This window comes from Hyla sarda, chromosome 5 (genome assembly GCF_029499605.1).
Source record: "Hyla sarda isolate aHylSar1 chromosome 5, aHylSar1.hap1, whole genome shotgun sequence".
NCBI classification, from domain to species: domain Eukaryota; kingdom Metazoa; phylum Chordata; class Amphibia; order Anura; family Hylidae; genus Hyla; species Hyla sarda.
The window spans coordinates 39623191-39650595 of NC_079193.1; the positions used below are offsets into that span (position 1 = coordinate 39623191).

General features: G+C 42.4%; 1 protein-coding gene across 14 annotated transcripts in view; it reads left to right on the plus strand.

The window, feature by feature from the left end:
- KIAA1217 (KIAA1217 ortholog) overlaps window positions 1-27405 on the plus strand; it is a 692495-nt gene that overhangs the window by 620430 nt on the left and 44660 nt on the right. For 13 of the 14 annotated variants that reach the window (XM_056519293.1, XM_056519300.1, XM_056519289.1 and 10 more), the window contains 3 exons: window positions 5073-5896; window positions 18387-18491; window positions 20217-20269. In XM_056519293.1, coding sequence (XP_056375268.1) covers window positions 5073-5896; window positions 18387-18491; window positions 20217-20269 — 982 coding nt within the window. The remainder of the gene's footprint in view (window positions 1-5072; window positions 5897-18386; window positions 18492-20216; window positions 20270-27405) is intronic. The other variant, XM_056519290.1, reaches the window with a different exon arrangement.

Consider the following 27405-nt stretch of genomic DNA (forward strand, 5'->3'; position numbering starts at 1 on the left):
TGTGGTCTGGATAAGAGGGTGGTCTTCTCATAGAAGTGGCCTTTTGGAGTGGTTTTACTTTTTATGCAAAATATTCTTCATTATGCTGAAGCCCAGAATTTGGAAATGTTAAATTGTTTCAAGATTTGTAAAAGGGGAAAAAAATTAAAATTTTGCTCCAGATCTTGTTGTTTTGGTCGGTCACTTGACTCCATTCCGTCCTGTCATTGTATTCAGCTTAAATCTTTCCTTTAGTAAATGCAATAAAGCTTGTCTATTGCTTTTGTGATATTCCTCCTCCATTGCTCCTCTGCCTCTGTGGTTTGTGAGCCTCGCAGAACCACATTGGGAACTGGTGATTTTCTGTGACTTGGCAGAGGAGCATGTGGTTAATGTCACACTAGCAAAGTCAGTGGTTAAATCAGAGGGGAACAAGACAATGATTTGCCATCTGGCCGTGGACTCTGAATAGCAGCTAAATTGTAATGCTATCCAGAGTAAACATATTGCTCCCTTGAAAACCTTTTGTCAGTTCACCAAAACTCTTCATTACACAGTGAGGCTTGTTTGTGAGATGGTTCCACCCATATAGTAAATCTTCCCTGTAAAGAACGTAGTCTACAATTTCCTTTACCTGCATCGCAGATATAAAGAGTCTTCTGTCTGTCCTGGGAGAATGACCAATATGCCTCTTAATGTCAAAAGTTCAGGTCAACTGAGAATGAATTGGTATTGGTTGTATTTGCAGTAACAGTGGGAAAAAAATTTAAAAATCCTTTTATCAAGTAATGTGATCCTTGGGGGAGGGTCATTCAGTCATTAAAGATAATAGATGAATTATTATTTTTTCTACATCCAGGTTTAGAAGGAGTTTGACCAAAATTATCCTTAATGACAAAGAATATTTTGGTTTTGGTTATATCTGCAGAAATAATAAGAAAAACAGGAAGATCCAATTTATCAATCAATGTGTCTCAGCAGTGATCCTTGGGGGAGGGATCTTTAGTCATCAAAGATAATAGATAAATATTCTGTATCCAGCTTTAGGATGTGGTTGATCAATAATCCCTTTATTGTCAAACTTCAACTCGACGAAGATTGTATTGTATTGTTTATATCTGCAAAAACAATGGGGGGATAATCCTACTCCCCCAATCATTGTTTTCCAGCAGTGATCCCCAGGGGAGGGGCCTTCAGCCTTCACAAATAATGGACAAATATTCATTTTTCTATATCCAGCTCTAGGATGAGATATTTTCTTAAATTTCAAACTTTAAGTTGACCAAGAATGCATTGTCATTGATTTTATCTGGTGAAAGATAGGAAATAAAACAGAGAGATCCTACTTACCCAATGTTTTCCCAGCAGTGATCATCGGAGTATGGGCCTTCAGCCCATACAGATAATGACTTAGATTCTGGATCCATCTTTAGGATGGGGTTGATTTGCATCAACATTTCTACTTGATGACCCTCAAGTGAAGAAAAGTTGAAAGAATAGTTCAATGATGTAGGGATAATGGTCAAAGTTGAGTCGCCTCATCTCAACAAACCTTTCTTCAATTGGACCTGCCTAGAGATCAGATGATTGTTGCAAATTCACTTTCAGAAACCCCCCTTATTACAGAGGGTGGCTGCCCCTGGTCATACATGTCCCATGCAGTGAGGAATGAATGTAAATGAATGGATGAATATGAGATGCAAGGACATACCATGAGAACATGAGCTATGGACTCGATAGAGAAACAGCTCCGGCACATATGGAAGTGTGAATAGGCGTGGTATGGGACACAGTCCTGGCCAACCAGGGAGTATACAGGTGTGGTGGTGCGTTGTCACGGAAGGCACAATAGTTCAACAATAAAGAAGACGTAGGAGACGGCACTCACCATCCAGTAAGATGCTTTATCCTCGGCTAGCAGTCATCACAAGTACAGGCACGTGTGGGAGCATAGACGAGGACGGGGGCAGCCTGGCTGCCCCCGTCCTCGTCTATGCTCCCGCACCTGCCTGTACTCATAATGCCTTCTACCTGAGAATAAAGCATCTTACTGGATGGTTAGTACCGTCTCCTACGTCGTCTTTATTGTTGGAGAACATGAGCTATGCTTTTGCTGGCAGCTCTCTGCTCCTGATCTAGTTGTCCACATGGGACCCTCCTCTGTGAAGTTCATTTATCTTAATAGAACATATGGAAGATAAGATATGTACCAGCTGCTGCCTAGCAACAAAGAACTTGGCCTGTGGACGACAACACTGGATCCCCATGCTCCTGTCGAGTTTGGTTATATATTATATACTTCTCACAGCACTTGATATGGTTGGGCTGGGAGGTAGATTGCTTGTCTACTTGATGGACATTAATTGGAATCACACATACACATATATATACCATACAGATGAATAACTTGCCCGTCATACGTAGGTGATTCTCCACGGAGCGAGGCAATGGACATGAAAAGGTTGAAATTTACAATAAGGATCACATTTTGGAAAGAGTTGAGGAAGTTAAATTAATAACACAAAGATCAAAAACAGAAACAGAAAAAAGGAAAGTGCCAGAGGAAGAGAGACAGCGGGAATCACAGCATTGTTATAGGAATACAAAAACCCACAATTTCACATTCATGTCTGGCAGGGATACTGCTATAGACTCAGTTTTCCTACCCAGAGAATCCTCATACAGTTCATTTAAGAAATTTACAAATTCATTTTAAATGTTAATCTCACCCAAAACATTTTACTATTGTGAGTGAGCGATCCATATAACATGAATTCTGAAAAAAATCTCACGGGAACATCATTCCAAGTACAGTGAAGCCACTCCAAAATACCATCTCTTTGAGAAGACCTTTCTCTTAAAAGACCACTTTTTTGGGTTGGCTTGTCAAAATGGTTTGACTGTATTTCCATTATTGTTGTTGGTAGTTCACGATCATTCAGAAACAATTTATGGAGGGTTTACAAGAAGGGTTACATCATGTAGGGTTTACAAGATTGGTCTTAAGTTGCTTTAACCCTTCAGATCTTATTGGCCACTGACTTCTTTGATGAAAAATTGTAATGTGGCACCCCCTATAGTCTATGGGGCTGTGTACAGTATCTGCTTTACATATCCTAGTGGACAACATCTCTATATTACTCTGCCTATAACACAGTGATATGGGTGAATGCTGTAGAGAAGTGGTTCCCAACCCAGTCCTCAAGGCCCACTAATATTTAGTTACTCCATTGTAATAGAACAGGGAACAATTCAAATCCTAGACTGTTGGTGGGGCTTGGTGGACTGGGTTGGGGACAACATCTCTGTCACTATGCCTTATGGAAACACCATACAGCAACACATAGAGAGCCAAGGGAGGTCCACATGATGCTGCCATATGTATGAGCCCATGGTCCATGATTTGTCCTTTCTTGTGTGGTTTAACAGTCTATTCGGTCCCTTCTTGGTTGTATCTAGTTTTTATTTACTGGTTTTCTAAAGATGAGCAAATCTTTAAAATGTTTTCACATATGGTTTAATTTTTATTTCCCAACGCTGTATTTCAAGCAAATAATATGTTGGTGGATGAAACATTGAACTATTGATCTGTATTTCAGCCTTTATTGTTTTACTTGAGGCTCTGTAATAGGTCATAAATCAGTTTTCTAATGCCCTTGTCTCTAGGTACAGTTCTTCTGGTCAGAAATGACAGATTCTGTAGAGGTTAATAGGCTTCTTATTGGCAAATGATATGAGTGAATGCTGTAGGGCAGGGGTCCCCAACCCAGTCCTTAAAGGGGTACTCCGCCCCTAGACATCTTATCCCCTATCCAAAGGGGACCTCTGCTTTAGGGTGTATGTACACGTTGTTCGTTTCTCTAGCAGAAATGTATTCCATGCATATGTATGGTGTAGCTACCTATAGGTGTCAATAGAGAGACAGTTTTCTTCCTTCTCCAGGAGAGCTAATTTGCATACTTTTTTTCCCATGGAGTTTTGCGACTCCATACATTAGTTGAATCTCCTCAATAATAGTCGGTCACTTACAGATCTACAAACCCCAGTAAGCTGTATGAGACGGATCAAGGGGTCGGCCCTCTTAAGAAAAGGGTTAGTCTTGAGTACCTATAGATAAGTAATCTCCTTGAACTTTTTCCGACATTGCCTTGATACAATTGCTCCTACCAGTTCTTATGTTGGTATGATTTGTGTCCCTGTACTTGCAGGACTGGGACTGTGATCTGAGCCGGACGTCTTTAAAAAGAAACAAATAAACTCTGCGCCTAATTATAACGTATGACTTTCACTAGACGTCAGTTCGGGGAAGATTGCGCTTGCAGTAAATATTCCTTGTGGTAGATTTCACATGGTCTGAATTTTTTTCTGTGGCATGTGATATTTGGCTGAAGCAATATTATTCTAAAAATATGTTAATGATCCCACAGACCATATATCTGTCTTAGAAGCAGCGCTTATTCAGTCAGCACATTGCTCAATACTGAGTATCAAATATATATATATATATATATATATATATATATATATATATATATTTCAGGTTTAGAGAAAAAAGTGTTTTTTTGGGGATATATATATTTATATAAATATATATGTATGTTTGGGCATTTTCAAACTGGAAACAGGAAGTGCTGATTAGCAGGAATGGCAGTGGTGGGGGATCATGCGGGTAAGTATCACCTTTTTTTTTTTTTTTGTTTGTTAAGCCAGCCTAACCTCTTTACGATAGTGCCTTTAACCACTGGAGAGTCACCTGGCTTTACATTGTACATAACATAGACAATTTTAGATATGTTTTATCGAACCTTGACCTTACTTTGTGATGTGTTCATATTGTAGACGCAATATTCTGTATTTACAAACATTTAAAACTGAAATATGGCACAGTGCCCAAAATAAAATCCTTCTTGTTGTTGTAGTTGTTTGCGTTTGCTCTGTTTTGTAACAATAAATTATCTGGGGAGGAAACTAAATACACACTATAGTGTTTTTATAGTTTTATAACAAATTCAGTATATGAATAATTTTTTGAAAGCAGTTGACAAAAATGTTGCTTAGTATGAAATCTCATGAAATTCTCTTGTTTCCATCAGATGCAAAGAGATATTGCCTACAACGTTCGAGAAGGCCCAGTGGTCCACCGGCCTGGGTCAGCAACATATCCCTCTCATGGAGGCCCGATATCTCCACCTCCGACCCCTGTGCCGCACTCCATGCCGCCTTCACCATCTAGGATTCCATACGGTGGCGGGCGTCCACCGGTTGGACAGAGTAATACAACAATGCCAAGAGACAGACTATCCAGTTTGCCTGTCTCAAGATCTATATCTCCTAGCCCCAGTGCCATCTTGGAAAGGAGAGATGTGAAACCAGATGAGGATTTGGGCAATAAAAATGTCCAGTTGATACGAAATGACAGTATGTATGCGGATCCCTACATGTACCATGAAGGCAGGATGAGCATTGCGTCTTCGCATGGTGGGCACCCTCTTGACATGCCAGATCACCTTATTGCTTACCATAGGGGTGCGATGAGGTCTTCAAGCACTTATTCAAACACTATGCAAGTGGAAATGATGGAACAGTCAGTTTATAGACAAAAGAGTCGAAAACACTCAGACAGTCATTTGCCAACCCTTGGATCTAAAACTCCTCCAGCCTCACCTCACAGAGTGACTGATATAAGGATGATGGAGATGCACGGTCATAATGCTCATGGGCCCCCTCATGGTATACACAGTGAAAGGTCTTCTCCAATCCGACAGTCCTTTAAAAAAGATCAGGTTCCCGGAGTATTTGTCGAAGCCAAAGTCCGAAACACTGGTGGAATACTTGGTATGGCTGATATAGTCCCATCTCCTACTGATAAGCAAATGTATGCTGCCGGATATGGAGCTCCCAAAGATAACTATACACGGTAAGAAGTTTGTAGTCTGCTAGAACTAATTTATGTTGATTGAGTCACGCAAGGACTCAAACATTAACCCAGTGTTGTAGACAATTATATTAAGATGTCCTGAGATGATGAGGACCATAGCGTTATTCTTGAGAATGTTGTTGTAGGATGTGTAGGTCATAATGTAAGGTTATATTTGCTGTCATAATAGATTTCTTTGACCCCCTTATCAAGGACCCTTCCAAAGTGAGGCCATATCTATAATTCATTCCAGAAGATGAGCAAATGCCATGTCTTGTCTGGTTCTTCATACTCACATGTGCATGTACATTACTTCTAAATGCTAACCAACTAAACTGCATGAATAGTAATGATGCTTGTAGACTTCTTATTGCTATACAATGGATACCAAGGCTGCTTTCACACTACAAAATCCTCCGTTTTTAAAGATCCGTAGCAAGATCCGTGTGAATATCAGCTGAAAACGGAAGTAACAAAATCCTATACGTCCGTTAGAAAATCCCATTATAGTCTATGGGATTTTCTAATATCCGTATGATTCCGTTATAATCCATTATTGATTACGGACGTTAGTTTGTTACGGAAGAAATAGTTCATGAACTATTTCTTCCGTAACTATCTTCTGTAACAAACTAATGTCCGTTATCAATAACGGATTATAACGGAATCATACGGATATTAGAAAATCCCATAGACTATAATGGGATTTTCTAACGGACGTATAGGATTTTGTTACTTCCGTTTTCAGCTGATATTCACACGGATCTTGCTACGGATGTTTAAAAACTGAGGATTTTGTAGTGTGAAAGAAGCCTAACAGAATGGTAAACTCTGAGAATTCAAAAAAAATCTTTCTATGTTCTAATGGATAGTTCTTTTGTTTTTGCCATTTTTGGATATTTTAGAAGAACTTTGGCCAATGTGTATGATTGCTAGTTTTGTTCTTAACTTTTCCCTGCTGTGTGTATGGAGATGCTGGTCCACCATTGGGGATAGACTACAATCGAGACAACACATGCATGAATATGTATGTAACGTATGGTGAAATCCAATTGATCTTGTGAAATGCTTTCTTATGGTGGTGGTGCACTTTCTTCTAGTAGGTAGTCAGTCCTGTAGTATGTCTGTGTTGTGGGGAGAACTTGCCCTTTATGCAGATGTTTTCTCTCTTCTGAATGCATATTACAATATCTTCTGTTTCCAATTTCTGTAGCCGGTGCAGTTGTTTTCTTCGGCTTGATGGCTTTGTTCCCAGAGTTTATGTATGTTAGGACGGAGATTGCAGATTGATGCTTGTAGGGTTGGATATGTGATGCGCTATGCAAATACACAGTTCCAATCCTACACCCTTTATGTTCATTATCTCGCTCCACCGTGCCGTCTGCTCTATTAAAGCCATAGCATCACAAGTAGTAGAAGAATTAGAGTTGTTGTTCTCCTCTGTCATGTTTTATATGTTGTTGAGCTGTTTTAAGTCGTATTTGTTTTCTTGCAAATGAGGAAGGTCATTTGTTAAGCTACCATTACTACAGAGGTAGTACCCTTCCAACATGGTAGATTTACTTGGGGTGGGGCATGACTACATAACCAAGTACAGATTATCCTGTTGCAGGGACAGTCAATGATCAGCAGTAGTTGGTGGACCATGCTTGTAACAAGTGCTTAATTTACCTCCACAGGGCAAATTACACATTTGTACTGACATGCTAAGTCTTCCAAATGATAAAAGTTTCAATGTAGCCACTTTGGCTAATAGATGAGTGTCCTGGATGACTAAAAACTCCCAAGATATTGCACTGTTTCTGGAAGGAAGCAGCCAAACTTATGTAATTATGTTCATTCCCTTTAAAGGGGTTTTCTGGGACTTTAATATTGATGGCTTATCCATAGGATAGGCCATCAATATCAGATACATAGGTCCCACTCTTGACACCCCACTTATCAGCTGATTAAGGGGGCCACAGCTCATACCATGATCTTTACAGTCAGCTGATCAATGGGGTTTGTGGATGACATTTTGGGGTTTCAGAACCAATTACCAGGTTTCCATAGAGTTATGGTCTCAACATACAATGGTCGTCCTGGAACCAATTCATATTGTAACTTGAGGGACCACTGTACAATGCAAATACATTTTTCTAGATGTACCTAAATTGTGAAGATCTATATACAAGAAATAATAACAGCAGAGCTCCTTATAACGTAGTATGTTTCAAATATCACCTTATAAGGGAAACAGATAGAAACCTGCTCACCTGTTGCTATTGTGTAGGAAAGACACAACAACTTATAGGGCTCTCAGCAACGTTTAAGAACAGTACAGCCACGGGGTGCCGGTCTGGATCATCTGGTCCACCAGAATAGCCAAAGGTCAACAGACATTCAACAAAAACGTCCCAGGTTCTCAAGGCACAATGGGGGGCATTTATCACTGTAGGTGTAAGTGAAGCATTTTTTACACCTTTTTTTTGTGTGTGCTGTAATGTGTAGGAGCGCCAAATTTATTAAATGGTCACAGAGCATTTCATACATTTTGTGCAGGTCACATTTTCAGAAATTTTACTCTTCACATACACCAAAAAGCTAAGTCTGGGCTGGTGTAGTTTTAGAGAATTTTCAGTGGCTTTGCGCCTTTTTTGCGCCTCTTCACAAAAAGGCGCAGTTCATAAAACCCTTCTATATCATGTGTATTGCCAAAATCAGTGGATTGCAACTCAAAATCAGCAGTAATGTGTAAACCAAAAGGCACAAATAAACCCTGCTTGCGCCTTTTTTTTTTTGCGCCTTTTCTAGACACAAAAAAACAGTCTAAAGACAATGATATATGTCGGCCAATGTCTGCTCACTAAGGAAGAATGGTGCTCTTCAGACTTTCACACCAATGAAGATTTATTGAATAAAACGAACACTTAATAGCCATAAATCATGACGTGTTTCAGGGCATTCAGCTCCCCTTCCTCAGATGTGCAAATAGCATACTATTTATCTACTATGGTGGAGAATTATTAAAGCTTGTGGAGAGGAAAAGTTGACCAGTTGCCCAAAGCAACCAATCAGATCGCTTCTTTATTCTTAACAAGGCCTCTGAAAAATAAAAGAAGCTATCTGATTGGTTGCTATGGACAACTGGTCAACTTTTCCTCTCCACAGGTTTTGATACATTTCCTCCTATGTCTCGGACTACAAATTTTGGTAGTTGACTGTAACGCTTATGTTCGGAATACCCCTTTACATCTTCACTGTTTTTTGTTTAATAAACAAACAGTTTTGGCACATGGAATAACTATATACTGTACATATTAAGCACATCCATCATATTTTTCCCGCATGCACAACTACTACTATTTTTTTTTATTTTATGATTTTATTTCATTTTTGCAATATTCTGGTTGATCTAATAATACCTTTTAATTAAAGTGTAGGTTTATGAATCATTTTGATGTTAATATCACTTCTATCATAACTGTTTTCTCTCTTTTTTTTCTCTTTTTTATTATGCCTAATCTAGCTATAAAATATTTTATTAAAAGAAGAGATTCATTTTTTAGCTTGGATGCCAACTGGCGCCTGAGCACAGCTTAACCTTTATATTGATGGTTCGGGGAATTTTATGGCGCTACATCGATTTTTAATGTTTTTATTACGTATGCACTCAACCGGAGGTAAAACCGAGCAGCAGGCTTTGTTTACATTGGATCTGATTATGTATTAACCACCATTCATGGTGAAATGTTATTATTCCCGGGACATGTTATTTCATTGTTTACCTTGGACGTAATGAATCACTGACTAAAAGTCAAGTAGATTTCTGTGTATCTCTGGAATATTGAGCCGCTAAATAAGAAAATATGTTCTTATTCTATTGTTAGGGATTCTCCATTTTGGACATTTTCTACCTATGAGGTCCTCTAGGGAGTAACTTATTCTGGGAGGAGCTCCAGCTAGGACCACCCACGATGAGCATTACTCGTTGGCACCCTTTGAAATCTATAGGTGTAGAGTGGTTCTTTGGATAGGGGATAAGATGCCTAGGGGCAGAGTACCCCTTTATGAGAAATAGATGCTAAGAGAATATTGGCACAGTTCAGGAATCCCCTTCAGTGGCTTGACTATAAAGGATACCAAAGGAGGACTGCAGTTCAGGACCATGGTAAAGATTTTAATTCATATTCCTACTTCTTTCCCCTTCTGTTACCTCCATATGCCATAATAAGGTACATGAAAAGAGGTATCCTTAAGCTTTAGTGCCCATTCACACTACGGATTGCGTCTGCAGCAACGCAATGGTAACAGTGCAAGCCTGTGCAGAATTCCGAGGAAAGAATAAACATGTTCATTCTTTCGGTGGGTCCGAATCCGGAATTTCTGATGTAAAGTTTTCCACCGTGAAAATTACACATTGTGAACAGGTCAACAGGAAACCCATTCATACGGATGTTATTTTTCATGCAGTGGAATTTCCAAGATGGATTTCTGAGCGGAATTTCTGTAGTGTGATCAGGCCATAAGGGGCATTTACTTTATGTAAAAAAGTGTGCCTTTCATTTCAAGTGACTTTTCAGCATAAGCTGTGTGTTTACATGAGGAGCACCACTATTTTTGACCACTTTATAACTTGTAGACAGCATTTTTCAGCAAATTTCTGCTGTGCAGGCTTCATCTATAATTTGCAGTTCTCCCAGAGCTGGTGTTCAGAGCTCCCCCCGTAATAGACTTGTATTGCTTGTCTTGCAGTCACAGGACAAAGCTGAGCTAATTTTCTATGTGGAAAACAGTCTGACAGGAGAGGAAGGGGAGGGACACTTTGAGTGTCTAAACTATGTGGATCTGACCACTGGGACTCCAATAAGTCAGTAGAATTCCGGCCCTGTGTTCCCAACCTGGTATAGTGGATTAAGGGCAGACCATCAATTTAAAAAAGTCAGATGACCCCTTTAAAAACTTTTTTTTTTTTTTTAAAGCTCTAGACTGCCCTTTTAAGTCCTTGAGTTGTCTTCAATTTTGTAGTTACATGATTGTATTGTTAGCTGGTTTACAACCAATACTGTCCCTACTATGGCTCCTATAGTTTTTCTTATATGCAATCCTCCTTGAATGAAATCCTTTCTTCGAATGCAGCTGTGGTGACCCAGGGTTGTGGGGTGACCACAGGGCGTGAAGGGTGTAGGTGGATGGGCAGATGGTATTAATCCCAGGGGCAAGATGTTATTAACCCCTAATGTTCGTGACACCAGAGAAGTTTTGGGGGATCGGTAACCACCCAAACAATATCTCTGCTATCCCAAGGTTAGGCAGGGCAAGAAAAGTCCAAGACCAGGTTATGGGTTAACTGAGGTTTTACTGAGGTCAGACAGTTGTTATAGTCTTTACAGCTAGGCCAGAATCCCAGAGAGTCAGCCAGTAACAAGGAAAGGGCCCTGCAGCTTGCTTGGGGTTGCGATACATTTGGATCAGACTTCCATGCAGCCACTCTGACTATAATTGACTTGACTGGTAACTTGACCTGGTTGTAGGTAGAGACAGTAGACATAGATGGCTGGACTTACTGACATATGCAGGCTTGAGTGCAGGCTTTATGGCCTCCAGGTGTACTGGATACTGGATCAGAGGTGTCTGTGCTTTGCTGTCCTCCGCAGAAAGAGCAAAAGAGGTAGATTGCAGCACCTCCCTTCCTTAAGAACGGGGGGGCTGAACTAGAAGCCCATAGATCAAGCTGCAGGTCATGTGCTTAACTGGTGCTCTCTGGGTAACATGTGAGAACATAACATGTGAAAACTCCAAAGGTCCTTTAGACATTTACATTGGTCTTCCAAAGGTCCTTTATACTTTATATACACATAATACCTAATGTTGTACTGGCTTGACATAGTAACACTAATTCATTATGGGGGAGACACTGCAGGGAGCCCCCAGGACACTGAGGGACTCAACCTGACAGGGCCTAAGGGTAGTACAGGGTTATATCCTGTACTGGGACATTACACAGCAATCCGGAAGTATTTTTTTGTGTGTATTTCCCATGCTTTGCCAAATTATAATTTTTTCTATATTGAATAACTATTTTAATAGGGTTAAAAAGTAGGTAGGTTACAGTAGATCCTGAGCAATGACCTAATAGGGACAAATTACTTGCGGGTAGCAGTGGCAGCAGTCACAGGCTTTATTAATACCATGTCTTGGCCTCTCAAGACCACTTTTCTTCCCAGAATTCCCCCTGCGTCTGGTTTATAGACAATAAAAAGATACCCACATAGTATAATAACCATAAATAATGACCGTCGCCATTATTCTTCTAACTCAAAGGGCCGTGAAACAACAATGCTGGGAATCAGAAACCCTCCATAACTACTGGTTGAGCAAGTCGATTATGACATTTGGTTACATTTACACTCGAACCTTCCGAAAACCAGCGCTGAGAAGTGCTTATTATTCCGAGCCCCTGCATAGATGAGATGGAAACCGCACGGTGTAGTCTGTCATTATGTGATCCTGCCTTGAGCCAGCTTCTTAGTCCTCACCACACGTGGTACAGCCCATGGAGTAATGGAAGCAATGCCTTATTTTATCGAATGAAATGCATGAAGGAAGAATTTACGTCAAATTGTGACCTATTTGTATTTGATTTATTCAGAGATTAATTTTTTCTTTTTCTTTTTGCTGCATTGGATTTTAAAAACGACATTAAAGGGGTACTCCACTGGCCAGCGTTAGGAACTTAATGTTCTGAACGCTGTTTTTGCGCTGCGGGGGTCGGCCATGCCCCCCTGTGACATAAAGGCAACGCCCCCTCAATGCAAGTCTATGGGAGGGGGCGTGACGGTCGTCACGCCCCCTCCCATAGACTTGCATTGAGGGGGCGTTGCCTTTATGTCACAGGGGGGCATGGCCGACCCCCGCAGCGCAAAAACAGCGTTCAGAACATTAAGTTCCTAACGCTGGCCAGTGGAGTACCCCTTTAAAAGCTCATCCACCTCTAGAATGGGCAATGTTACACAAGTATACATTAGAATACTGCAATGTAGAGTGTGTGTGTGGGGGGGGGGGGAGGGGGTCTACCGTATTTTAGCCCAAAAATTAAACATATACCAGCATGATGCAGACCAAATATAATCAGAATTAGCCTATATGTTTGGGCTATTGAAGCCGAGATGTATACCCCTGGCAAAGCACCCATTCTGAATGTGAATGAGCCCTATGATGTATACGCCTGGCCTGGTATATTTTGGTATTACCATAGTATTATTTGGCACTGTTTGGTAGTACTTTTTCAAAAACAGTGATTGGATAATTGAGGCCATTTAGCTATACAGTGAGAAAGAGTTATTAAGGCACTGTATTATGTAAGTACTGTCAGTATGCATTGGATCTTAAGCATTGTGTGACGGTGTATATATATATATATATATATTTTTTTTTTTGGTACAGTTGTGACCAGTTACTTTGTTAGTGTCTCAATCTATATTATTAGGACACAGTATTTATATACAATATGAAAACCACTCTAAAGGCTTCTTTTATGGTTTGATACCTCAAGACAGGGGCGTAACTTTAGTGGGTGCAGAGGTAGCAGTCACACTGGGGCCCTGGTGTCTAAGGGGGTCCTAAAGGACATCTGCCCTATAAGAGCCCAGTATTATAATTGGCACATGGGGTCTTGTTGCATATTTTGCATCAGAGCTAGGGTTGCCACCTTTCTTGCAAAAAAAAAATAAAAAATACCGGCCTTGCTAATTTGCATTATTAATTATATATGCGTAACATCACAAGATACACATGCAGGGGAAAATTTTGTCCTATTCTGACCCCTATAACTTTTTTATTTCTCCTTTTACGGGCCTGTATGAGGGCTCATGTTTTGCGCCCCGGTCTGTAGTTTTTAACACGACCATTTTTGTTTTCATGTGACTTTTTGATGGCTTTTTTAATTCAATTTGGGACTTGCAGTTATTTACTAACTACAACTCCCAGCATGCCCAGATAGAGCCTGTGGCTCAGCAGCTACAACTACAACTCCCAGCATGTTGGACTATATAGTAGTATATAGTATACCGTAGGTCAGTGTTTCCCAACCAGGGGTGCCTCCAGCTGTTGCAAAACTACAACTCCCAGCATGTTGGACTATATAGTAGTAAATAGTATATGTCGGTGTTTTCCAGCCTGGGGTGCCTCCAGCTGTTGCAAAACTACAACTCCCAGCATGTTGGACTATATAGTATATGTCAGTGTTTTCCAGCCAGGGGTGCCTCCAGATGTTGCAAAACTACAACTCCCAGCATGCCCGGACAGCCGTTGGCTGTCCAGGCATGCTGGAAGTTGTAGTTTTGCAACAGCTGGAGGTGCTCTGGTTGGGAAACACCTGTATAGGAAATGGTGCAACATTCTGGGAGTCGGGGCGTTGGTTGGATAAATACCGGCCGTTGCATTGCCGGTATTTTTAATATAAAAGTACCGGCAAGGTGGCCAAAATACCGGCTGTGGCGGTAAAATACCAGCCAGGTGGCAACCCTAATCTGGGCCCAGAAGCTACAAGTTACTCCTCTGGTTTTAGGTTAGAATTTCCATGGTTAATTTTGTCCACTTTTTGGAATTTTAAATGTAGTTGAAAACTAAAGAAAAGATTTAATACTTTCCACCTGACTGGAGAAAACATAAGTGACAGCATGAAGGAAAATGTTATTATTCATGGTGTCAGCCGGCACCCCATAAACATAGGTGTCTTTGTTCATAGGTGTCGGAGACGTCGCATCTCTACCTCTAATCTCCTGCGTTCTCCATACAGTCATAATAACACCCCGGGCTTCTCTGTTCTTGATGGAATCAAATTTGAGGAATTTTACCTCACTTTCCTTTCATCTTCTCTCAACGCTTCTCAAATAATAGAATTTGCGAAAGAAAAAAAAAGAAAAAAAGATTTTTTTTTTCATATTTCTTCGTGAATTCCGAGCTGCTTCCTTAAAAAAAAAAAAAAAAAAAGAGACGCTGTGGTTTACCAGAATAGGCCAAGTTCATCCTTGAAAAGTCATAATTTAGTCAAAATTCCGAATTGTTTCCAGATTGTTCCATCTAGAAATAGACCGGGTATCTGACTGCGCCACTTAGAAGACGTATATTTAGTCCTGCAGCCGGACTTCATGACAGTCTTCAGACGCTCAGAAGAAAATGTTGTCTCTTTTTTAAGAAGTTTTGGTATCCAAATTAATTTATTAAGTAATTTAGAGAAATGTCAAATGACTGATAGAATATGTAGTGTGGGAGATTAGCTCCAAAGAGCCAGGCAAATAACGGCAAAACAACAGTTAGAGAAAGTGACGTATAGTTCAAACAAGGCTTTTGCTGTTTTAATTTGTAGCGCAAAACAAAATACAGTGGTTCCTCAACATACGATGGTAATCCGTTCCAAATGAACCATCGTTTGTTGAAACCATCGCATGTTGAGGGATCCGTGCAATGTAAAGTATAGGAGGTTATACTCACGTGTCCCCGCCGCTCCGGACCGTCACCGCTGCCCTGGATGTCGTCTTCCATCGCTGTTGCCGCGTCCCCGACGCTCCGGACGTCTCTGCTTCCCCGGGATCCTCGCTCTCCGTTGCCGCCATCAAGTCACTACGCACACTGCTCCTATTGGATGACGGGACGGCGTGCGCGGCGACGTGATAACGACGGAGAGCGCCGTCGATGCAGGGGATCCTGAAGAGGACGCTCCAGAGCCCTGAGGAAAGGTAAGAGATCCTCACCGGAGCACACGGGGCACCGTAAACTGCTATCCGGTGGCAGCTGAAGCAGTCTGCGCTGCATGATAGCCGTTTATGCGATGGCCCCGACATACAAAAGCATCGTATGTTGATGCTGCCTTCGACATGCGATGGCCTCTGAGAGGCCATCGCATGTTGAAATTATCGTATGTCGGGGCCATCGTAGGTCGGGGGGGGTCACTGTACAGCCTTACCTTAAAGGGGTACTCCCGTGGAAAACTTTTTTTTTTTTTTTTTTTTTTTTTTTTTTTAAATCAACTGGTGCCAGAAAGTTAAACAGATTTGTAAATCACTTCTATTAAAAAATCTTAATCCTTCCAGTACTTTTTTAGGGGCTGTAAACTAAAGAGAAATCCAAAAAATAAATGCATTTCCTGTGATGTCATGATCACAGTGCTCTCTGCTGACCTCTGCTGTCCATTTTAGGAACTGTCCAGCATATGTTTGCTATGAGGATTTTCTCCTGCTCTGGACAGTTCCTAAAATGGACAGCAGAGAGCACTGTGGTCATGACATCAGAGGAAATGCATTTCTTTTTTGGATTTCTCTTTAGTATACAGCCCCTAAAAATTACTGGAAGGATTAAGATTTTTTTAATAGAAGTGATTTACAAATCTGTTTAACTTTCTGGCACCAGTTGATTTAAAAAAAAAAGTCTTCCACAGGAGTACCCCTTTAAATGCAAAATAAATACTTCTTGGAAAAGTAAACAAAACAGTATCATTCCTATCTATACAGGTGGCTTCCTACCAGTCACTGCAGCAAAACAATATATATATCAATATGAGTTCCTCACATGTGAAAAATGTTGCCTTAGAGCAGTGTTTCCCAGCCAGCTGCCTCTAGCTGTTGCAAAACTACAACTCACAGCATGCCTGGACAGCCACCAACTGTCCGGGCATGCTGGGAGTTGTAGTTTTGCAACAGCTGGAGGCAGCTGGTTGGGAAACCCTGCCTTACAGCCTCTCCTGCAGATAGAGTTAAGCTTCTTTTTAAGCCCAGCAATAATCGACCTTAACTCCTAGTTTTCCAGTTTGCACAGGTGCTGTCAGGAAAGGAATGAGCGGCCCCACTACCCAACTGCCTTTCATTTCTTAAAAATCAAGTTCCATAAACCGATTTTACCAAATGTCCAGTAGCAGCTGGGGTCTGCTAAGGATTTCACACTGTTTTTGGACTTCCCATATCTCACCAGGCTTTCGGCGGGTAGTTAGGGTATAAAGCAAGGGCATGGCTATATGCCTTTTGACCCTAAATCAGTACTTACCTTAATTAATTCCTCCAGTGCCGAGATATCAGAGATAAAAAAGAGATTCAAATTAGGCTTGTAGCCCACTGGGTGTTATCTTCAGGGTAGAGGTTTGGATTACAGTGCAGACTAGTGGCTGCCAATCAGGGGGTAGAGGAGGTGACCAGTATGCAGGGGGAGGGGCTAACTGGTGAAGGAGCTGGACTCGAGGAGTGAAGGGGAACGCCCAATGGACTCCAAAGCCTAATTTGCATATATTTTTAAGCTCCGATATTTTGGCGCTGGAGGGGTCAATTAATTAGTGAGAGGTATGTATTGATTCAGGGTCCTAAGTCCTATACAGCCATGGCCTTAATTTATACCCTTAAACCTGGCAGATAGTTCGGATGATATAGACCGGGTCTTGTTCTCTCATGCTTTCTTATTCTGCTTTCTTACCACTCCTATGTCATCTTAAAGCGTCTCTTATCTATATCCATATATCTATCTATCTATCTATCTATCTATATATATATATATATATATATATATATATATTCATACTGTGTACTTTGGGAACTGCCTGCTGTGGATGGAGCATTTCAATGACTCTGCTTCATAAAATGATGGATACGGTTTTCTGGTATGCGCTCTTAGTTTCTTTGTTCTCCCTGGTCAGTAGTCTCCAAAAGTGTGGCCCTCCAGATGTTGCAACCGTTGGCTGTCCGGGCATGCTAGGAGTCGTAGTTTTGCGAAATATGGAGGGACACACCTTTTGGAGACTACTGTCTCAGATTAGTACATTCATTTTTATGTAAACATTTTTGATTGGTCAGTGATCAGTACTGAGACCCCCTCAGTTTAATAGCTAAAGGGGAATGGCAACACCTAAGTTTTAGCTTAAGTATACATTTCCAAGAGGAGTAACAGAGGAATAGCACAAAGCAGATGCTCACGATTTGTAGACAAAAATTCTGCAACTATGAAGGTGAAGTAAGGATAGGTCTATGCTATTGGCAGCCATTGTATTGAGCCTCTGAAAGGCGTTATCCACTATTGGAAAAACATGGCTGCTTTCTTAAAGAAACAGCGCCACTCTTGCCCTTAGGTTGCGTGTGGTATTGTAGCTGAGTTGCATAAAAGTGAATAAAGTCAAGTTGTAATACCAAACATAACCCGAGGACAGGTGTGGTGCTGTTTTTTTTTCTTATTCCTAAATAACCTCTTTTAATGGTTACCAGAAGTCACAATCATTTTTCAACGACATGGTACGTTCCCTCATGTACGTTCAATAATACAACTCACATCTCCATGTTGCCCTTCCAAAACTTTTTTTTTTTTACAAAAACATCTTTGATGTTTAGATGTCTGACTACATGTACATGATGGTGGTTAGACTGTAATTTGTGAATCTTAATATCTGGATATATATATATATAATTTTTTTATTTTTTATTTTTTTTAGTTTATTTTTCAACTCTAGTAATAGGCTATTCCCTTGTTTTTACAGAGAGAGGATGCATGCCATGGAGAAACAGATTGCTAGTCTAACTGGCCTGGTTCAGACTGCACTTTTTAAAGGGCCCAGCCCAAGCAGCAATAAGGATGCACCTGGGTAAATATGCGAAAGCTTTTTATTTACATTTAGCCAGTACCCAGGGCGGAATTTACTATGTTGGCGGAGGACATAACTTTATTATAAATGGGTATGGTCTGAGATATTTGGGAAATGCAAGCATAGCAGAGAGTAGCTCTACAAATGTGCAGCCTGGAAAGTAAAGAGTTAAGGGGATACCAAGGTTTTTACAGTTAGAATTAGGGGTGCACATAAATAAGAATGGGCTTCCATGGCATAAATCAAACCATGCTAGTGCTGGTTGCCCACATGTCCTCACTTTACAGCAAGTTTATTCTTATTTGCTCTGCCTACTTTCTAATTGCCTATTAGTCTATAGTAGTGGTCTCAAACTGTGGACCTCCAGAGGTTGCAAAACAGGTCGTGGACAACATGTTGAGGAACATTGCTCTACAGCAGGTTGAGGGCAAGAGCTTGAGGAGCATTGCAACAGCTGGAGGGCAACAGGATTAGGAACATTGCAACAGCTGGAGGGCAACCGGATGAAGAACATTGCAACAGCTGGAGGGCAACAGGATGAGGAACATTGCTCTACAGCAGTGGTCTCAAAACTGTGGACCTCCAGATGTTGAAGAATATGAAAGCAACATGTTGAGGAACATTTCTCTACAGCAGGTTGAGGGCAAGAGGTTGAGGAACATTGCAACAGCTGGAGGGCAACAGGATTGGGAACATTGCTCTACAGCAGAGGTCTCGAAACTGTGGACCTCCAGATGTTGCGAAACAGGTTGAAAGCATGAATATTGAGGATCATTGCTCTACAGCAGGTTGAGTGCAACAAGTTGAGGAACATTGCAATAGCTGGAGGGCAACCGGTTGAGGAACATTGCAACAGCTGGAGGGCAACCGGTTGGGGAACATTGCAACAGCTGGAGGGCAACCGGTTGAGGAACACTGCAACAGCTGGAGGGCAACTGGTTGAGGAACATTGCAACAGCTGGAGGGCAACAGGTTGAGGAACACTGCAACAGCTGGAGGGAAACAGGTTGACGAACATTGCAACAGCTGGAGGGCAACAGGTTGAGGAACATTGCAACAGCTGGAGGGCAACAGGTTGAGGAACATTGCAACAGCTGGAGGGCAACAGGTTGAGGGACATTGCTCTACAGCAGAGGTCTCAAAACTGTGGACCTCCATATATTGCAAAACTACAGCACCCAGCGGCTGTCCGGGCATGCTGGGAGCTGTAGTTTTGCAACAGCTGGAGGTCCACAGTTTCGAGATCACTGGTCTGTAGGGATCACAGCCTTCTCTAATAAACATATGCAAAGTTTGCAAAGTATCTCCATGAGTACTTTAGTCTTTCGATGGGGTGTCACTTGCATGGTTTGAGCACGGAACCCGATAGTAACGACGGACACGCATCTTGGAGTGAATAAAATAATAATTGTACACAAAAGTGCATCTTGCATGTGATTGCGCTTTAACCCTTCTAACATATTAAAAAACAAACGTAACATGGTTACATAGAAACATACATAGTTGCGGGGCCCAGGATCCTGACAGTATTACCGCCAGTACTGCCCTGATCATATATGACAGACTTTAGAAAATCCCTAATCCACCAGAATATATATTTGGAAAGAAAATTTTTCCTCCTGTGGGCATCATTGAGGGTATCTGCTATCCGTGCTTAGAATAACCCAAATGTTCTTTTCTCTCCTCCTTTAATAACAACTGATCTTTCCGTTTTCTTTATTTCAGTGAAAAAGTCATAAGATCTGCAAGCAGCACTCCGCCGGTCACCGACAGCCCAGGTACAGTGGGAAAAGTGTGGTTCTTCTATTGTCTTTTGCTATTGAATTATACGTGATAACGGGAGCCAATACTATTAAAAGGGGTACTCTCGTGAAATTATTATTTTTTTAAACAGATCTTTAAATTACTTCAATTAAAAAATCTTAATCCTTCCAGTACTCATCAGCTTACTACAGAGAAAGTTCTTTTCTTTTTGAATTTCTTTTCTGTCTGACTACAGTGCTCTCTGCCGACACCCCTGTCCGTATCAGGAACTGTCCAGGGCAGGAGCACATACTTATAGCAAACCTCTTCTGCTCTGGACAGTTCCTTACATGGATAGAGGGGTCAGCACTGTGGTCAGACAGAAAAGCATTTCAAAAAGAAAAGAACTTTCTCTGTAGTAAACAGCAGCTGATAAGTACTGGAAGGATTAAGATTTTTTTAATAGAATTCATTTACAAATCTGTTTAACTTTATGGCACCAGTTGATTTAAAATAAATTGTTTTCCACCGGAGTACCCCTTTAAGTACTATGGCAGCCAATACTATACTATAACTTTTTAAATTGTATTCACTAAAAAGAACCTTAAAGGGGTTATCCAGGAAAAAACTTTTTTTTTATATATATATCAACTTGCTCCAGAAAGTTAAAAAGATTTGTAAATTTCTTCTATTAAAAAATCTTAATCCTTTCAGTACTTATGAGCTTCTGAAGTTAAGGTTGTTTTTTCTGTATCTGAATGAAAGGATGTGGTATACAGGTGAAACTCGAAAAATTTGAATATCGAGCAAAAGTTCAATTTATTTCAGTAATGCAACTCCTCTGCGGAAGAAAGCATGAAGTGCTCCAAAATCTCCTGGTAGAAGGATGCATTGTCCCTAGACTTAATGAAGCGCAGTGAACAACACCAGCAGCTGACATGGCCCCCAAATCATATCATATATTGGGGATTTGGGGTTTTCATGAGCTGTAACCATAATCCTCACAATTATGACAAATCACGGCTTGAACTATTTTGCTTTGCATGTAGTGAGTCTCTCATATATTAGTTTCATTACTAAAAGAAATTAACTTTTGCACGATATTCAAATTTTTGGAGTTTCACCTGTATTCCTGGCTATGGGCACTGGCCTAATGCCCAAAATGTAGTTCTCCCTTGCCCTAAATGCTATTGCAGCTCTCTAACACTCACTGGGTTTATTCAGCCGAACAGAAAGACTGAGACCCTCTGAGTAAGAACAATTCCTTAGTGTATGGGTAGAGGGGCTTCACAACATGGCCTTGTATGAGGAAGGCATTAGGTGAAACACATGACTAACCGTAAAGAGGAAAGGGGAAAAAAGGTGCGCACCTAGTGAAGCCTGCAGATAGATTGTAGAACTGCGATGGTGGTTGTTACCGGATCCATATGTGCTCAGACCACAACTCCTCTCCGGGCACATAAAATATAGAAAGTCAGCAGCCGTGTAAATCCTCTAGACTCTGCAGACACCAGTGAAGTATCTATTCCATAAAGTGTGCCGCGTTTCTAGTCCCTGCCGGGCTCTTCATCAGACACCCTGGTCCTGATGAAGAGCTCGGTAAGGGTTAGAAACGTGGTACTTAGACTTCACAAAAAGTAGATCCTATTCTAAAACTTCTTTCCATTCGCTCACCTACAGTATTTTTTTTTCTTTAAGTTAGTGTGGTTACGGGGTGTGATGAGGGCAGATGTTGTTACCCTAGGGGCAGATGGAATTAACCCCTTATATTTGTGATGCCAGAGCGTGGTTTATCCTCAATACCACCCGAAGGTATACCGCTGGATCCTGGGCTAGGCACGGGGGGCAATAATGACTCCGATGCCAGGTTACGGATAACGGTAGCTTTACTGAGGGTAGACAGATGGTAAAGTCTATACAGTTCAGCCAGGGCCCAAGGAGGTGACCAGTGACTCAGAGACCTTAAGGGCTTGCTGGGACTTGTAGTAGGATTGGACAACTTAATGCAGGCCACGCTGACTTGACAGTTGCTGACAGGGACTGACTTGACTGACAAAGCTATGACTGTAGATTACTTGCAATTGACTGTGGCTGCAGACTGGACTTGAGGCCTCCAATGACTCTGGACACTCACCTAGACTCTACTTGACTGCACTGGACCTCAGCAACAAGAGCTCTAAGCTCCAAGAGAGCGAGTGAGCTCCACCTAGGGCTTATATGGGGGAGACTAGCAGGGAGCCCATAGGTCACCCCTGGGATCACCTGGTCACTGGTACCTCCTTTGTAACAATCACATGGCACATTTCTTAAAGCAACAACACATTATATATTATAATACATAGAAAAACATATATACAGAGGGGGGGGGGGGGGGGGAACAAGCATAAGGGGCCCAGGAGACACTGAAGTGAGGCTGCCGGACAGGGCAACAAGGGTGCGGGGTAACTCCTCCCGTACTGGGCCACCACATTAGCTGGTAATGCCAAGCAGTTACAAATTTTAAGAAGGTCTGCATAAAGAGCTATAGGGATAGCATTGCAGTAAGCTAGTCGATAGCAGACCACGTTGATACCTACCACGGACTACTTTAGCAAATAGTAAAAAAAAAAATAAAGTTTTGTTTTGTAACCTGTTCCATTAAAGTGATCAGTGTTTTAAGCATTTCTTTAGGTTTGTTTATAGCTTAGTCTTCCCTTGTAACTGTTCAGTGGTTTCCAATCGATAGATAATTCCTTCTCATTATCTACATTATTGACAGTGATTCTTCACTGTTTGTGTACCGAAAAGGCAAGCTCAGTCAAAACAGCCACAGAAATGCTGTTTGCCGTCCAAAATAAATTTCCTGTCAGCAGAAACAGAAGGCGCGTATTGTTTGTCGTGCTGAACACAATGAGCTGGGGAACTGTGATTAACCCATTTTGCGGGGGATGGAAGTGCATCGTGAAGTGATGCCTCCACCAGCAAGAAAAACAAACCTCATGAATTGTTTCCCTGCTGTCACCTCCTGACTGACACTGAGCCATGTGTTGGTGATTTAATAGAGAGACAAATGCAGAAGCTTGGTTTACCACATATTCAGGCCCAAAGTATCTACTGTGCAGTATATACACAGGGAATCGGCGTCTTTGAGATGGCTCAATATAGTGCAGTTAATGCCAATGTTTTGGGGTTAGATAGTGGTTCCAAAATAGGAAAAATGCTCACCTATGGGTGTTGTGCAGGGGCCGGCACAACACTGGCGATCGCATGTGTCAGGTAGCAGTATGCAGTGTCGGGAGGCTGCCGGCCATGGGTCCCGCTGTGCCAGTGGTGAAGAGACAGAGGGGAAACAGCTGGTACTGGGATAACTTGGCGAGGTTACCGCAGTATTCCGGACGAAAATTCAGATTTTGGCTAAAGGCGCACACCCGAAAGTAGTGAACAAAAGCAGGCTTTGTTAAGTATAACAACTTGCAGTGCACATGGGACAACGCGTGAAACGCGTTGTCCCATGTGCACTGCAAGTTGTTATACTTAAAGAAGATATCCAGTGGTGAAAAACATATCCCATAACCTAAATATAGGGGAAAAGTTTGAGATCGCGGGGGGTCCGACCGCTGGGGCCCCCCTGCGATCTACTGTACGGGGCCCCGACAGCCCGTGGGAAGGGGGCGCGTTGACCACCGCACGAAGCTGCGGCTGACACGCCCCCTCAATACAACTCTATGGCAGAGCCAGAGCGATGTCTTTGGCAATCTCTGGCTCTGCTGTAGAGAGGGGGGGGGGGGGCGGCCGCCGCCTCGTGTGGTGGTCAACACGCGCTATCTGGCCAGCGAGCCTGGCCCCCGTACAGAGAGATCTTAGGATAGGGGATACGTTTTTTTTTTTACCACAGGACTACCCCTTTCATAAAGCCTGCTTTTGTTTACTACTCTCGGGTGTGCGCCCAGGGGCGTACCTAGAGCATTTGGCACTCGGGGCGGAGCCTTTGTTTGGCAACCCCCCCACACACACACACACACACACACACACACACCCTCCCCCCAGGGGCGGACTGACAACACTCGGGGCCCCCGGACCAAAAAAAAGGCAAGGGCCCCTACTAGGCTCTGCAGCTCGTCAATCTTCTGCCACGCTCCTATTCCACCCAAATCCCACACACACAATAAACTAAAATTTATATATGTAAGAAACACTTTAACGTAGGTAAATTTCCATGACCAATAATACTGGTATACAAGGAGTAAATATATACCACCACACAATAACTGGATAATACCACCATACTGTACTGAATAAAACCACTATATACAGACCAGTATACTATACAGGATCTGTATACAATATAAGTGATTATATACAGGACCATATGGCGGTAGATATCAGCTGTACACAGGATGTGTATACCATATAAGTGATTGCAGTTACATTTAGGGACTCACAATTACGTATTTTCTGATCAGCGACGTCCTTTCCTTTTCTTCTCCGTCCGGATAAGACCGCCATGTGGATCTCTTAAAATCTGCAGGAAAAACCTGTCAGACTCTGCATATATTCAGTGCCCTCCTCAACACAATCTTTCCATCCATTACAAACTGTAATAATGCCCTCCTTGGTGTCCTGCACAGAAAAAGGGCAGGTAGGTAGCCAGGTAACCCCCTCTTTCCCATAGGTATATGCAGAGTTACACCCCCCCTCTTTCCCATAGGTATATGCAGAGCTACACCCCCACCCCCTCTTTCCCATAGGTATATGCAGAGCTACCCCCCCTCTTTCCCATAGGTATATGCAGAGTTACACTCCCCCCCCCTCTTTCCAATAGGTATATGCAGAGCTACACCCCACCCTCTTTCCCATAAGTATATGTAGAGCTACATCCCCCATTCCCCATAGGTATATTCAGAGCTACACCCCCCCTCTTCCCCATAGGTATATGCAGAGCTACACCCCCCCTCTTTCCCATAGGTAAATGCAGAGCTACACCCCCCCTTCCCCATTGGTATATGCAGAGCTACACCCCCCCCCTCTTTCCCATAGGTATATGCAGAGCTACACCCCCCCTCTTTCCCATAGGTATATGCAGAGCTACACCCCCCCTCTTCCCCATAGGTATATGGTACGCCACTGTGTGCGCCTTTAGCCAAAGTCTGAATTTTCTGCTGGAATACTGCGGTAACCTCGCCAGGTTATCCCAGTACCAGCTGTTTCCTCCCATCTTCATGCCTGGGTAGATGTATTCCCTTTTAACCTGGATAGGTCTTCATTTTTCTCTTGGGTAGGCCCGTATCTTCTATCCTGTCTTTATTTCTAAGTTAGGTTAGTCTTTATCTTTCAGTCTGTTTAGGTTTTCCTCTTCTAACCTGGATAGGTTTTTATCTTCTATCCTAAGTAGGTTTTTATTTTCTGTAACGGGTAGGTTTTTTTCTTCTCACTTGGGTAGGTTTTTATTTTCTATCCCGGGTAGGTTTTTATATTCTATAACGGGTAGGTTTTTATCTTCTTACTTGGGTAGGTTTTTATCTTCTCACTTGGGTAGGTTCTTATCTTCTCACTTGGGTAGATTTTTATTTTCTATCCCGGGTAGGTTTTTATTTTCATATCGGGGTACTGAGTAGGTCTTTATTGTCTGTCCTTCGGTTTTCATCTTCTAACCTAGGTAGTTATTTGTTTTCTATCCCGGGTAAGTTTTTATCTTCTCACTTGGGTAGATTTTTATTTTCTATCCCGGGTAGGTTTTTATCTTCTCACTTGGGTAAGTTTTTATTTTCATATCTGGGTACTGAGTGGGTCTTTATCTTCTGTCCTTCTGTTTTCATCTTCTAACCTAGGTACCGTATTTTTCGCCATATAAGACGCACCCAATTTTAAAGGAGGAAAATCTAGAAAAAAAAGATTCTGAACCAAATACTGTAGTAAAATATTTTATATCAGTATAGTTCCCCCACAATAGTTGGCAGTATAGTTCCCCCACAATAGTTGGCAGTATAGTTCCCCCACAATGGTAGGCAGCTCCTCCCCCCCTCCCCCCACAATAGTTGGCAGTATAGTTCCCCCACAACAGTAGGCAGCTCCTTCCCCCTCCCCCCCACAATGATTGGCAGTATAGTTCCCCCACAATAGTTGGCAGTATAGTTCCCCCACAATGGTAGGCAGCTCCTCCCCCCTCCCCCCCACAATGGTTGGCAGTATAGTTCCCCCACAATAGTTGGCTGTATAGTTCCCCCACAATGGTTGGCAGTATAGTTTCCCCACAATAGTTGGCAGTATAGTTCCCCCACAATGGTAGGCAGCTCCCCCCCCCTCCAAAATGGTAGGCAGCTCCCCACCCTCCACAATGGTTGGCAGTATAGTTCCCCCACAATGGTTGGCAGTATAGTTCCCCCACAATGGTTGGCAGTATAGTTCCCCCACAATGGTTGGCAGTATAGTTCCCCCACAATGGTTGGCAGTATAGTTCCCCCACAATGGTTGTCAGTATAGTTCCCCCACAATGGCTGGCAGTATAGTTCCCCCACAATGGTTGGCAGTATAGTTCCCCCGCAATAGTAGGCAGCTCCCCCCCACAGACATACAGCTTCCAGCCATATACAGTGTACGGCTGGAGGCTGTATCTCTGTGTGCTGCCCCCACAGTGATCTGGTCACTGCTCCTCTGGCCCGGTGTCACAATCTATTGCTATGGCCTATGGACCATAGCAGTAGGTGCCGGGACCGGAGGAGCGGTGACCGGAACGCTGAAGATTACACACCGCCGGTCACTCACCAGGCCCCGGTCGGCGTGCGTCTTCCTCCGGCGCCTCTATGGTTGTACGCACGGGACGTCACTGAGGTCCCGTGCGTACAACCATAGAGAGGCAGAGGATCGCAGGAAGACCGCAGGAGGACCGGAGGAGGACGCGCATCGGACAGCCTTATGTCCCGAAAAGATTTTTCGGGACATAGGGATGTCCGGCATAGGAAAACCTATGATTTTATCTGCCCTGGTCGGCTCCTGTGTGCGGCTGCAGGCGGGGGCCGGCCAGAGCAGGTAAAAACTAATACTGTATATTAAAAACCAGGGGGCCTCCAGCTGTTGTGAAACTACAACTACCAGCATGCCCAGACAGCCTTTGCCGGTCCGGGCATGCTGGTAGTTGTAGTTTCAGAACAGCTGGAGGCCCCCTGGTTTTTAGTATACAGTTATTAGTAATTCA